At 42.6% G+C, this 15,520-nt stretch overlaps 1 protein-coding gene across 1 annotated transcript in view; it reads right to left on the bottom strand.

Moving 5' to 3' along the window:
- Nek11 (NIMA related kinase 11) overlaps nucleotides 1–15,491 on the bottom strand; it is a 246,892-nt gene extending 231,401 nt beyond the window's left edge. Inside the window, exons 1-2 of the mRNA XM_052187461.1 lie at nucleotides 15,428–15,491; nucleotides 13,132–13,361 (exon numbers count right to left, since the gene is read on the bottom strand). Of these exons, the coding sequence (XP_052043421.1) occupies nucleotides 13,132–13,301 (170 nt within the window). The 5' untranslated portion in view covers nucleotides 13,302–13,361; nucleotides 15,428–15,491. The remainder of the gene's footprint in view (nucleotides 1–13,131; nucleotides 13,362–15,427) is intronic.
- Nucleotides 15,492–15,520: the final 29 nt, after the last annotated feature.

Here is a 15,520-nt window from a genome sequence, read left to right as displayed (position 1 = left end):
CATGCTGGATCCTTGACTGATTGTTTGCAGAAATGAGGGTTGAGCCAAGTAAGACCTTGCTCACGGGAAGCAACTGTTCTACTATACCCAGCCCTGTTTTTATGTTCTAGACAGGGAAGGTCTCTCTCACTAAGTTGTCTCTTTTGGCCTTCAACTCAGTCTGTAGGCCAGGCAGGCCTCGAGTCTCCGGCTGTCTCACGTGAGTCTCTAGACAGCAGTGGTGGCATGGCAACTGAACCTTCCCTATTTCCCACCTCTTCCCCAGAAGCCAAGTCAGTTGAAGAGGGACAGATTGAACCAGGTACAAACTTTAATGTGAGACCGCTCTCCTGGTTCTTCCTCTGAAGTTCAGGTCATGTGTGCAGGTCAACTGGAGTTACCCAAGGTGGGTGCCACAACTACTCAACTTTTCAGTTCAAAAGAGTTAAAACCTGGGTGCTAATCCAACTGCCCCAGCTTCTCTCCAACTGGATGCCTGGGTGGGAAAGGAAGTAGTTCAGTCTGCAAGTACAGAGTGACCATGTGTGTCTTGGGTGGCTCTCAGCTCGAGGAGAGCTAAGGCGCAGCTAGGAGAGCTGCCTGCTGGGTACCAGGCAGCAGCTAGGCTTCCAGAGGTGGCTGCAGACAAACCCGAGCAAGGACACCTGAATACAACAGCAAAAGCCGGGGCGGGGTCCGCTGTCCTGACAGCATCAGGCTTGTGTGGCACCCAGGAGATGGAGCATCCCCAGCGTCATCAGCCAGGGGAACCTTAGACTTGGCCCTTGGGGAACTTCTTGACCATATTTAAAAGTCTGTTGCTGCTATGCATATATTTCTTTGATTGAATATTTTGCTTTTATCCTAAAATATTCATAACTGAGTGAGACAACAAGAAAAATAAATAAATAATAGGCTTTACATGCAATCCTCACTTTAAAAAAAAAAATCTGGCTCATTAAAAAGGACAATAAAAAGGACCTAGTACATCCTAAAGATCAGTCTGTCTTGCTTTTCCCGTGCTGCAGTGACAGGGACAGAGAAGCCATCATGCGCAGCATACTTTGAGGGTTTGGGAGAATCAAACCGAGTTTCTTATGCTTGCAAGACCAGTATTTTACTGACTGAGCCATCCACCCAGCCCCACCCCCATTTCATAGATTTCAGTGAATATTTCTGATTTCCTTCAGGGGTAGTATTATTGAGTGTTGGCAGAACCATTAACTTCCCTACTCAAAACTTCACAAAACAAGCACACCGGGAGGTCGAATGGCAGAAAGAACTGAAAGTCTGAAACTCTAAATAAATAGGAGGGGAGCTGAGAGGACAGAGAAAGGCAGAGCAAGCAGAGTGAAGAGAACAGAGGAGCAGAGGCCCGCCCTGGGCAGGTGGGGGAGGGGGGGAATGGAGGGAGGGAGCAGGGGAGAGAGGGGGAAGGGAAAAAGGGGGAAGGGGAAAGAGGGGGAAGGGGAGAGAGGGAGAAAAGGCTAGGGGGCAAGAGCGAAAGCAAGAAGGCAAGAGAGAGGGAAGGGGGCGAGCAGCCCCTTTATAGTGAGTCAGGCTCACCTGGCTGTTGCCAGGTAACTGTGGGGCGGGGCCTAGACAAAATGCTAACATTAGTCTCCTGAAGGTGCTCTTTTGCCATCAACAGTGGTAAGAATGTAGCGTTTAGCCTGTAATCCCAGCACTCTGGGAGGCAGAGGCAGGTGGATTTCTGAGGCCAGCCTGGTCTACTGAGTGAGTTCCAGGACAGCCAAGGCTATACAGAGAAACCCTGTCTCAAAAAAATCAAATCCAAAAAAAAAAAAAAAAAAAAAAAATGTAGCGTTTAAAGCAATAAGGTTTGTTTTCCTTTCACAATAGTAACATTATTTTTAAGAAAAGGATGCTTGAGTATCGTCTCCAAAGCAAGCTTCTCTGCTCCTGCCACAGGCAAAAGAAACTACGGGCTCCCCTACACCCTGTTCACCCTAAAATCTTTTCTTGACTAGCCATCTCTGGTCTATAAACGCACAAGGAACGCATGGGTTTCTTCTATCTAAGCTATGCAGGAGAGTGGCTGAGGGAAGTCCTCCACCTTGCAAGACTGGCTTCTTTACCACACTTGAAATAAAGGAAAATAACGGTCTGACAGTGCTTTCGTCTCTTGTTCATTCCATCCCAAACCCTGCATATAGCGAAAGATGGCCACACCTTATTCTGAGCCTTCCATGGGCAGGGAACTGGCAAAGGGCACTGTTGATGCCAAGTTCAAGTCTATCCTTACTAGATTTACCAAGGATGGAATTGCCCAATACTTTCATTCAGCATTTTAAAAATAATTTTAGTACATTTTCATACCATAATTTTTATAGAAGATTGACATCTTTGAAAAAGATCATTATAAAATAAAACAGAAGAAAACTGTTTTGATAGCTGGCAAGGCAATATGTGAAGAAATCCTGGATTCCCTCTAACTCGATTTCATGATTCTCCACTCCATAAACCACTATTAAATTAACTCATCACCCCCAGTCTTCCCTCACAGATCCCAGCTGCAGAGGACTGGCCATACCATAAAAATGATAGCTTTAATAGGCACATGGAAGGAGCTCGCTGAAAGGGGAGCCATTAACCCCGCTGATGAGTTCTTAGAACGACTCAAAAACAGTGAGCATGTATCAAAATGACTAATCTAACAGAAAAATGCACTAAGTTCTATTAGTAGGCACAATATATAAATGCTGGCTTTGCTGATGGCTGCTAGTGATTAAATAGCTCGGTACTTAGTTGCTAAAAACTGACTTGTTATTCCCTCTCTCTCTCAGCCCCTCCTGTGCCCCACCCTCCCATTCCTCCCCCCACTTAAACCTCCCTTCCACTGGTCCACCTTCCCCCTTCACATCATGTGTTCTAGTCCTGCCTTATGTTTTACCCCCTCCTTACCAATGGGGGGGGCGGGGCTGTCTAGCTTCCTAAATGCTAAGTTAAACATACAAATCTAAAGGTGTCATGCTAAGTCATGAGTGAGAATGTGGTGCTTCTCTTTCTGGATCTGGGTTACGTCATAACCAGATAATAATGTTTTCCAGTTGTATCCAGTTACTCAAAATTTTCATAAATTCATTCTTCTTCACAGATGAATAAAATTCCACTGTATGTAGATACTATATTTTCCTTATCCGCTCAACAGTTAGGCTGTTTCTATATCCTAGTAATGTGAATGGAGCAAGAATAAAGTGGATGAACATGCGCACTAGGAAATGGACTGCTGGCTATATACCCAGGAGCAATAGAGCTGGCTCATGTGCTAGCTGCTTTTCCTAAGGTGGTTTTCTGTTTGCTTGTTTGGTTTTTTATTTTTATTTTTTTTTTTTTGAGGAAATGAACACTGATTTGCATAGTGGCATTTTATAAGCTTCATACATGCTGCGTGTGTGTATGTTTGTGTGTGTGTATGTGTGTGAGGGAGAGGAGGAAGGGAGGAAGAGAGGAAGAGAGGAAGAGAGGAAGAGAGGAAGAGAGTGAGAGAGTGAGAGAGAGAGAGAGAGAGAGAGATTTAATTGGCGTTACCATAACAGAAAATTATGTCCCTCTTGAAAACCAAATGTTGCCAAATAAAAAGCCCAGTGTCAGGGGTGCAATGCTCCCTTGCTGGTCAGAAATGTTCTCTAAATACCCAAACAATGAGGGCCACTGCCATTGTTTTTGGCTAGCCAACAAACTTGGTGGCAAGACCATATTGCTGAAGACACAACGCACTTTGGTCACAAGGCATGGAGAAACCAAGTTGGTACTGATCAGGAAGCTTCTTCCCTTAGAAAGACCCTTGAGTCGTGCAGGCTCATGGGAAATGTCACCCACAGTCTTACGAGCTGTGAACATGAGGAAGGACAATAAAGACCTAGCAAGATATGCCCATGAACACAATTGTGGTACAAAGTTTTAATGATAGAGCTGCTTTCTGACTGGATTGAAGACCTGCCTTGCACTAAGTCTGACCAAGAACCGATGGTTGGAACAATTCTCTATATTTTTACCTTAATACCTATAGGAGAGTACTGCACTCAGAGCCCATGAGAGATTCACTGTGCAAGGGTCAGTGGTTAACACAGAGACTCACACATGGCCAAAGTACAGAGAACAACTGTCAGAGCAGTGTTGGGACATGTATATCATACCCTGGACAAAGGTTCAGGAACCATCAGGGAGGGGGCTTGCGGAAGATTTTTAAAGCCATAGGTTGAGGAGGACCAGAATGAAGTGGTATCTTCTGGACATGACAGGAAAGCTGTACCCACTCGAGAACCCACAGCAGCTGTGGCTGTCTGCAGAAGATTGTACTAGATCAATTCAGTCTATTTCCATCATGAAGTTCTAGCCCTGCCCCTACATCTAACTGTTAAGCTGACCACACTGCAGTGGGCAGGCTCTATCTCCATGAATATCTGAGCAGCACAAACTGGACTCTCAGTGGGTCATTCTTAAACTAAGAGGGAATAAGAAGGAGAGGGTGGGCCTGGGAGGACTCAGGAAGAGGAACGTGGGCAAATATGATCAAAATACATTTATGGAATTCTTAAATAATCAATAAGACACACTTTAAAAGAAAATTGACTTATAAAATTATGCATTCTGGAACAAATATACACTTAAAATTGGCTTTGGCAATACTGAGCTACTGACATCAATGTACTAATCCTTTGAGAAGAAATAATGTCCTTTTTATGCACAGTGAAACATTAGAGAAGGAAGGGTACTTCCGTTCACTCCTTACAGAATAAACATGTTTCCTCCATCTCTTACTGCATCATACATAAATTCAAAAACATTAAGTCCCTTCTAATTATCGCTGAGCCTCTTGGCAAATATAATCCTAATTTATGTCTGAGTCTCAAATATGTCCACTGAATGCTGCAGAGTGCTGGGACTTCTCAGTGACTGCAGCAGACAGACTTCTTCATTAGCTTACACAGTTATGCCACTGCAGAGAGGGTGTCTTTACACTAGTAAAGACAAGATAAACCCTTGCGAAGAACTCTAACAGATACAACTAACAATCTTGTATAAGAAAAGGACCCTCAAAGCTGGGTGGTGGTGGCACACACCTGTAATCCCAGCACTCTGGGAAACAGAGGCAGGCAGATTTCTGAGTTCGAGGCCAGCCTGGCCTACAGAGTGAGTTCCAGGACAGCCAGGGCAATACAGAGAAACCCTGTCTCAAAAAAAAAAACAAACAAAACAAAACAAACAAACAAACAAAAAAGAAAAGAACCTCAATACCCAGCCAGAGGGACTCATGTGATATTAAATCAGCCCAGTGAGTTACTATGCAGTAATTTCAAATAGGGTGCTTTGCCTGCATGTATATGTACACGTGTGAGCCTGGTACCCTCAGATACCAGGAGGGGGCATCAGATACCCTGGAACTGGAGTTACAGACATCTATGAGCCACCATGTGGGTGCTGGGTATCAAGGCCAGGTCCCCTGGAAGAGTAGCTAGTGCTCTTGACTGCTGAGCCAACTATCCAGCCTCTTAAAATAATACTTTAATTCAGTATTTAGTAACCTGGGAAAATACTTAAATCTTAGTGCTTTACAAACTGACACAGAATTCTTATATACACACTGAAGTACTACGCTACTTTAGGGTCTTGTGGGTGGAACACAGTAGTTGCTACACAGTGGCAGAGTTCAGCATGCCTTAAAGTATTATCTTCTCCAAAACAGGTACAGACCCTGCACGGCACTGTAAGTTCTTGAGCCCCTCCCACCAGTGCTACTCAGTCAAAAACACAGAAGAGGAGGAAGAGGAGAAGGAAGAAGAGGCGGCGGCAGAGGAGGAGCCTTCCTCAATTCTTATACACAACAAGGTCTGAAAACAACTACCTCTAACAAATACTTCAGGCTTCATATGAAATAATCCTTCACAGGAAACCCTGCCTATTTTGGAACTGGGAAGGGCTTAGACAGCTCTGAGTTATGTTACAGTAACCAAGAGTCTTTAATTCCCCAGCATGGCACATATACCAACTTCATCCTCATGGCTATGAAATCAGCATCCTTGGCTCCCCTAGACTAGATTCTTTCAATACTGGATGCACACTCAGACTTCCTGTAGATGCTCAAGAATTTAGAGACCCATGCCAGGCCCCAGGCCACACAGGATCTACTGGCATGACTCAAGCATCTATACTTTGGAAGTGTGAGTCTTCTGTTGGTCCAGAGTTAAGGACCACTACTATGTGCCCCAGGGTCCTGAGGATTCAGTAAGCAGTAAACAGTGACCATTAGGTATCAACTGGGTTTTTGTTTGTTTTGAATTTGTTTTCCTTTTAATTTTTTTAAAGATTTATTTATGTACATGAGTATACTGTTGCTGTCTTCAGACACATCAGAAGAGGTATTGGGTTCCATTACAGACGGTTGTGAGCCACCATGTTGTTGCTGGGAATTGAACTCAGGACCTGGACAAGCAAGCCAGTGCTCTCAACCACTGAGCCATCTTTCTCCAGCCCACCCCCCCCTTTTAAATTTTTCTGTGTCTTCACATTCCCAAATATTGGACTGCCAAAGCACAGTGAGTCTCCATTGCCCACTGCCTCACATCTCTAAGGCAAGAGTGTGGTTCTTTTTCGACTTGCCTGTCCAAACAGAGAAAGATGCACAGCTTGTTCTGCTGCTTTTGTCGGCTCATCTGCACGCCTCAGAAAAATGCTTGCACATTACTCTCAGGATGGGGAAGGAAGAGTGCTGAAGACATTGCCTAGAGCCGTTCACAAGATCAGCCTAGAGCCGTTCACAAGACAGAGACACTGAGAAGTTCCACAAAAAGAGTTGCCTTGAATGAAATGTCATGTGATAACAAAGACACTACCTATCTGACATAGGGAATAACTATCAAATTATTCCACTGACTTTGTTCAGAATTATTTTTACTTCTGAGTGAATATTCAGGGTTTCCCAGAACAGTCACCAGAAGAGGCGGCACTGCTTGGTGTAAACTTTGATCTCAATTAACATCAAGGTTGCAGAGTTCCCTTGTTTAACCAGAAGTGCTTCACTAACGTGGGCTGTCTCGGAATACTAAGGGAGCTGAGGTGTGGACTCCAGAAGACTAATTTAAACATGTTGTGTTCTTCAAAGACCTAGGTTCCCTTATGTCGTGCAAGAAGGTGATTCTACCTCACAGCCACACTGCACAAGCCTGAGACATCTTCTGGAGAAATAGCTGATGGCAAAGCCTGGCTTTGCTGGGTCTGCTTTTCTCTCTCTCCTGCTCTCCAGCTCTCCCACCACTTCTCTCTACAGTGTTCTCCAGTTCATTCCAGCAGCCGCTCCTGCCTCTGTCTTCTCCTCCATATTGTGTGCCTGACTGAGAGGAAAATCAGCTTGTAATGATTTTGAAAAACATCCAATACAGAGCCAAGCATTCCCCATGGAGGGACGGGCCCTTGAGGCTGAAGCATGGACTCAAGGACATTTCTTTGAGGATTTGGAAGTTTTTCATCTTTAACACAACAAGACATAGAGACAGCTCTCAAAAGAATACAAGCCAATTGCCAACAGATACATGATATGGTACTCAACATCATTAATCATTAGGAAAATATATCTTAAAGTCACAATAAGATACTACTCCTTTATACTTAGTGTGATGATGATGATCAAAAACACAGAAGAAAATAAGTGCTGGTGTGGAGACAGAGAAAAAGAAACACACTCTGCAGGTGGGAATGTAAGTCAGTCCAGCTATTATGAATGACAACGGGAAGTTCCTCAGAAAATGTAAAACAGAACTATTCTATGATCCAGTGATCCCACCAATAAGCACAAACCAGAGGAAGGTCATTGACATGTGACATCTGCACTCCCATGTTTATTACAGTAGTATTCCTAAGAACCAAAAAACTGACTCAAGTCAAGTATCTACCAACTGATAAGGTAGGAAGTAGGACACAAACATGCAAGGAAATCCCTCACAGTCTTAAAGGGATAAAGTCACATCATTACAGCATCAGGAGTAAACTGGAAGGCATTATGCTGAGTCTAAGTCCCACACAGAAAGACAAATACCACAGGATCTGGGCAAATGTGGAATCCACACATTTAGTTCATAGAGGTAGAGAAGAAAGCAAAGAAGGTAAGAGGAACATACTACGCTTAGCAGAGATGGGGAGACCACGACAGGCTGGTAGTGACTATGAAAACTAGGAGAAATAAGTCCCATCTCATGGTAAGATGACGGTACACTAATGACAATGTACAGTATGTACAGAATTTTAATGTCTTTTCCACAAAGAAACGATATTTGAGGAAAGATGAATATTTATCCTAATCTGAACATTATATAATGTATACATAAACTGAAATATCACATAGTATCCCATAAATGCACCTAATTTTATGTATCAAAAGAGCCTCGGGATTTTCTTTTAAAATGCTTTGGGAGCTTAATGAAAATATAAACTGAAATTATGAACTATAATATTCTTTTAGAACATAATTACAACCATTAGACCAGAGTGTTTATAATTATGAAAGAAAATATCCCCCAAAATAGATTTCTAAATTTCATGATGCATAATGTCATAATGGAAGAGACAAACAGCTTGCTCATTCACTACTTAAAGTAACAGCTTAAGCTTATTATTATTGCAGTAACTAAAAAAGGAATGTCAGATATCTGTGCCCAAAGAACATTCTCTCCAAACACACACCAATCAAGTGTAATGCCTGCAGTTTTTATTTTTATCCCACTGCCAGTCGTCGGAGAGCAATACAAATTTAAAGGAATGTGCTATTTACACTTACAATATAATTAAAGTTCCCAGTATACACAAAATGTCAATGATGGTGTGGTGCCCCCAAGTGGCAAAATGATTAACTGCAGAACTCTGTTGGGAGGGTCAAAAACTGTAGTCCATTTTGTTAAGTTGATTGTATATTACCTATATCACTGGAGCCAGTCATAAGAGTCTTCATCCCAGTTCAGCCCAGGGGCTATTAAAGTCAATTCTTTTAATATTTTACATTAGGGAGATCTGGCCTTCTCCACTAAGGAAACAGCAGTCATACCGTTACAGAAATCTTCTTAGTAAGCCTTCCCCTTTGTCTAGTTATGACATCACTTCCTTCTATCTGTGGTCTGGTGCAGGAAGCAGATGTCAAAGGCTTACCTAACAACCAAACTGTTGGATAATGAGGGATGCTCATGAACCAAAGGCTCGAGTGTCGGCAATGTGGTGGTAAGAGGAGGTTGTTCTAAAACATAACATAAACTAAAATTATGAGCTAAAATATTCTCTTGGGGGAATCAGTATCCCTGACTTCAAGCAATACTACAGAGCAATAGTGTTAAAAACTGCATGGTATTGGCACAGTGACAGACAAGTGGACCAATGGAATAGAATTGAAGATCCAGAAATGAACCCACACACCTATGGTCACTTGATCTTCGACAAAGGAGCCAAAAACATCCAGTGGGAAAAAAATAGCCTTTTCAACAAATGGTGCTGGTTCAATTGGAGGTCAGCATGCAGAAGAATGCGAATTGATCCATTCTTATCTCCATGTACTAAACTTCACTCCAAGTGGATCAAGGACCTCCATGTAAAACCAGACACACTGAAACTAATAGAAAAGAAACTGGGGAAGACCCTAGAGGACATGGACACGGGGGAAAAGTTCTTGAACAGATCACCAATAGCTTATGCTTTAAGATCAAGAATTGACAAATGGGACCTCATAAAATTACAAAGTTTCTGTAAGGCAAAGGACACTGTTAAAAGGACAAAACGGCAACCATCAAATTGGGAAAGGATATTCACCAACCCCACATCTGCTAGAGGTCTAATATCCAATATATACAAAGAACTCAAGAAGTTAGACCCCAGGGAACCAAATAACCCTATTAAAAAATGGGGTACAGATCTAAACAAAGAATTTTCACCTGAAGAAATTCGGATGGCCGAGAGGCACTTTAAGAAGTGTTCAACGACATTAGTCATTAAGGAAATGCAGATCAAAACAACCCTGAGATTTCACCTTACACCAGTCAGAATGGCTAAGGTCAAAAACTCAGGAGACATCAGGTGTTGGCAAGGATGTGGAGAAAGAGGAACACTCCTCCACTGCTGGTGGGGCTGTAAAATTGTACAAACACTGTAGAAAACAGTCTGGAGGTTCCTCAGAAAACTGGACATGAGACTTCCAGAGGACCCTACTATACTTCTCCTGGGCATATACCCAAAGGATTCCCCGGCATGCAATAAAGACACATGCTCCATTATGTTCATAGCAGCCTTATTTATAATAGCCAGAAGCTGGAAAGAACCCAGATGCCCCTCAAAGGAGGAATGGATACAGAAAATGTGGTATATTTACACAATGGAATACTACTCAGCAATTAGAAACAATGAATTCACAAAATTTTTAGGCAAATGGTTTGATCTGGAAAATATCATCCTAAGTGAGGTAACCCAATCACAAAAGAATACACATGGAATGCAATCTCTGATAAGTGGATATTAATTAGCCCAGAAGCCCTGAATACCCAAGGCACAAATTGCATAACAAATGACTCCCATGAAGAAGTATGGAGAGGGTCCTGATCCTAGAAAGGATTGATCTAGCATTGGAAGGGAATATAAGGACAGAGAAAAAGGAGGGAGGTGATTGGAGAATGGATGGAGAGAAGAAGGTTTATGGGACATATGGGGAGGTGGGATCCGGGAAAGGGGAAATCATTTGAAATGTAAACAAAGAATACAGTATATATATATATATATATATATATATATATATATATATATATATATATATATATATATATATAGAGAGAGAGAGAGAGAGAGAGAGAGAGAGAGAGAGAGAACATAATTACATCTAGTAGTTATCAGAAACTTAGCGTTCACTCTGCATGGCTAGACGAACACCATTAGGACTGAAGGGGAAAGTCCTTTGCAGAACGAGCATATAGTACTTGGTCTTCATTATCAGCCTGGCAGGATTTAGAATTTACCTAGGAGATGTATCACTGCGCATGTCTGTGAAGGCCTGTCTAGAGAGGTGTATCTGAGGAGGGAAGTCCCCCTGAATGCGGATAGTGTTGTTTTATAGGCTATGATCCTGGGCTGATTAAAGAGAGGATGGAGAGACTGGAGTGCCACATCCACACTGCTCAGCTCCCTGACTGTGGATACAGCGTGACCAGTAACTTCACACGGCACTGCCACACCTCACTAGGATGGACTGCATGTCCTCACACTTGGGGTCAAAACGAACCTTCTTTTCTAAAATTGCTTTGTAAGTATGCTATCCTGGCATTAAGAAGACAAACAAATACAGAGTGTAACTCATGTTCTAGGAATCCCAGGAAAATGCCAGCTTTTGCCCTTCTCCACGCTGGAACGGCCTGGAAATGGTAAGTCCTAGATCACTCCAACTTCTTCAAGTGAGCCGATCTTTAAAATAAAACATTGCTGACAGCTTTATCATTCGTGCAACATAGCAAGACATGGAAAGTCATTTGTCACGCTGATTTTCAACCATACTTGAATATCCAAGAAGAAAACTAGGAAGAACATACAGGAGCCAAATGCTGCTGAAGAAAAAAGACACTGGGACAGAAGTTTGATCTTCCAGGGGCAACGGGATTCTTGAGGGCATTGTCCTATCCTTGTGTGTGTGTGTGTGTGTGTGTGTGTGTGTGTGTGTGTGTGTGTGTGTGATGCATGCATGCATGCTTTAATGGGTGTGAGACAGACAGACAGACCAAGAGTCAACCTTGTGTCTGAGGAAGGATTTCTCAGGGAACCAGGAATTTGTCAGTTTTGCTTGGCTGCCAGGCAGTGAGCCCCAGGGACCCATCAATGCCCAGCTCCCCAGCACAGAGCTTATCAGCATGCAGCACCACACACAGCTTGTTCTATGTGAGTTCTGGAATCAAACTCAGGTCCTCCCTCCCTCCACCAGCTGAACACATCCCAGCCTAACTTCAGTTCCAATGAACTTTTAACTACAAATAGAAAACAGACTAATCTAAAATGGACACTCACATGTAAGAGAGGACCTATGGTATTAGGAGTTTTCCCTACTATGAGAGTTTATAGGGTTTGACCAAAATTAAAGGTGACAAGGGTACCATTAATGTGAACTAGTTTTAAATGAAGCGATCATTTGCTTTAAATTTCTGGCTTCTAACTACCTATTCTGAAGCTCTCTTCCAGAGAAGCCAAAGAAAATGCAATCTCTCCTTCAGTATACCCCATTTATCTTGCATGTGGATTACTGTTTATTTGCATTTTGTAGCATTTCTAAAAATAGTCATCATGAATGTAGTGGCTATCCCTGGTTGTCAATTGACTATATCTGAAATGAACTACATCCCAGAATTAGAAGGTTCACCTGTGATCTTAATCTTGAGGCTGGGAGATACAAATTTCTGACCTGGATCTTGGCATGGAAATCTTGAGGCATAATGGTTATGAATCCCATGCAAGGAGATCTCTGAGTTCAAGGTCATCTGGGACAAATCAAGTCCCAGATCCAGGTAAGGTGGCACACACCTTTAATCTGGGCCACAGCTTCTGCTGAAGGCCTACATTGGAAGAAGGAAGAGTCTCTCTTGGCCTGCTTGCCTTGTGGGACTGAGCAACTGCTAGATCCTTGGAATTCCATTCACAGCTGCTGCTGACCATTGTTGGGAAATTGGACTACATACTGTAAGTCATCAACAAATTCCCTTAATATATAGAGACTACCCATAAGTTCTGTGATTCTAGAGAACCCTAATACAATGAACAATTCAGCTTTTCCCACTGAGGAAGTCTCAAACACTGTCAGTAGGAATATTTTGCCATTGAGACTAGGGTATGCATTAAAAAAAATCATTTTTACATAATCTACCCTATTTGCTTTCTCTGGTCATTTGAATACTTTATGTGCATCATATTTTTATAATCTTATCTGGGGCTTGGAGTGTAGCTCACTTTTTAGAGAAAAACCCTGTGACTTCAAGTAAAATGTGGGGGGTGGGCATCTATACAGAAACCAGTGAAGGACGTCTTCTGTTCGTAAGTTTCTTGTTTGATATAGAGGACAGACCAGATGTGACTCAATGTTCTAAACCAACCCGTGGCTACGCACACATTGCACATTTTATTACTTACAGTTCCTCTCCATCCTTGGCTTTCTTGTCTGACACCAGATAGACAGTTCCAAAACTTCCACTGCCAAGTTTCCGCTGAAGAACATATCTTCTTGCAATCAACGTGGCTGGGCTCATGGAAAGGGCTGTGGGTCTACTCACACACTTAGCAGTCTCTTGGAATTTCAGCATTGCTCCAAACAAGATAAAACTGGCTTGTTCATTCACAGAAGCAAGAGTTGGGCATCCAAGCTGATGTGTGAAAAGTCAAAGGAGAAGTTGTCGATTGATGACAGAAATATGGAAACCACAGATCACGTCTAAAAGCAGCTCTAAGATTCCCACACACAAAAAAAGTATAAGCTTTTGGCAATGATACCTACACTGTTCCTGTGTTATCACACCAGCTAATGCTCGTGTTCTCTCTCTCTCTCTCTCTCTCTCTCTCTCTCTCTCTCTCTCTCTCTCTGTGTGTGTGTGTGTGTGTGTGTGTGTGTGTGTGTGTGTTGTATGGTGAAAGAAAATACTGCAAATTCCAGAAGGCACTCTCTCATAGAAAGAGAGCCTCCCTTATACTGGCGATTTTATCACAACGGTTTACAGCCACATTTTTACTGACTCCTGAAATGTGAGTTTGTTTTATGATTCATAATTTGTTAGATATTTATACTCCCCATCAACTTAAACACGGGGCCATGGCTTCCTCTAATGCACACACACACCAACTTCTTGGTGACGCTCTCCTCCCTCTTAGCTCTGACTCATCAGCAGAGCGAACTGGGATTAAACCATGAATTAGCATATGCTGCTTTCCTTTGCTTTTTCCCATGTAGACTTTGAATCATAGTTTTTGGGGTGTCTGTTTGTTAGACTAGCTATGTGGAGGGATATTAATTCAGTGCCCCCCCCCATCTTAAGCAAGATTTGAGTCCATGTCTATTATATACACTGGGTACAGAGCAATCTCCTGGATTAGAAATAACAATATGCACCTCAAACCTAAGAGTGCTTTTTAAAGTGTAGTACAGGTAAAACCACAGTTCCTGGCGGAGCTATGAAATGTCATGAATGGCAAAACTGTTCCATGAGTAGGTATTCTACAAAACACACTTTTACTCCTTCCATCAAAGTGTTAAATGTTTTATTGAAAATCATGCTTTTGTTTAAAATCTACATGAAAATAAGACTTTACGCTTAATACTGTATGCACCTTAACATCAGGTTTTCATATTCAGCAATTCCAAAACAAGAAAAAATAGTGTTAGAATGATGACCTGTAGGCTTGACGTTTACCACAAAACCTACCAGGGCAATCAAACGGGAAAAATTACAAAGCATAAGACCTATTTGTAACATTGTCTTCTTTAAATAATGTACTGATCTGTTGTTTTCTCTAGTCCCAGTGAGAGCAATACCCCTCCTCAGGGAAACGTTACTAAAATCTGTAGCATCTAAAGAATAGGCCCCTAGAAAGTACCTTCTGTTTGCTTCTTTGACTGGCATAAAAGTGGTGATTTCTAGATAAACTAGGCTGTTTGAGAAAAATGTATGGCTTCTCCACAGTCTTTCAGATCACTAATAATAATTCTCAATGTGGAGAGGCAATTAAAATCCCCATTTAGTGAAGGGGGCTGAACTCAAGAAGGAGGGCCCGAAGCTTCTATTTGCAGTGGAGTGATAAACCCAGCAGTACGTGAGCACCCTCTCCAGGCTAATCTCACAGACTCAGCTCTGTCCCCCCCAGACAGAATTGGCATCCATGGAATGTACTTACACTACAGCCTGGATCTGGATCCAGGACAGTGGATGAACTTAGGTGCTGGGAACATAGGTTATATTTATATCCCTCGGGCCTAGCTAACAGCTGACATACAGTAAGTGTACCAGTAAACGTTTGGAGAGCAAAGAAAGGTCCGGCATACCAAATGTGACCCGAAGGCAAGTAAAGGGAAGAAAACAGAATAGGAACGTGAAGAAAGCAGAGATAACCATCCCTGCGGTAAACGATCCAAACAGCTGAGGGCAAAGAGAAAGCCAAGTGTTTATCGCGGGTGGGAACTGACTAGTCTATATCCATGTTAAAAAACAAACAAAACAAACAAAAACTATTAAGCTGTTTTGACCTGGGGTTCTGCTAATTCTAACCTGAGAAGTAAACTCTAACCCTGAGGAAAAACGAAAAAATGCTTGTCTCTTCAACAAATAAACCTTAAATTTTTGGCAGAGCGGGTGAACGTATATCGAGGAGCAGGGCGCTTAGTCTCCCGAAGGGGAATGGGGTCGGGAGGACTGCCCGGGATCCACTTTCATTTATTTACCTTTTACACTCCTGGCTAAGCTCGCTGCCTCTGCGGGAGTGGTTGTTTAACATCGTCGCCACGGCGACGGCGCGGGGGCTGCTGGGAAGTCGA

This window comes from Apodemus sylvaticus, chromosome 7 (genome assembly GCF_947179515.1).
Source record: "Apodemus sylvaticus chromosome 7, mApoSyl1.1, whole genome shotgun sequence".
NCBI classification, from domain to species: domain Eukaryota; kingdom Metazoa; phylum Chordata; class Mammalia; order Rodentia; family Muridae; genus Apodemus; species Apodemus sylvaticus.
The sequence above is the reverse complement of the archived record's forward strand: the minus strand, read 5'-3'. Positions and strand labels throughout refer to the sequence as shown.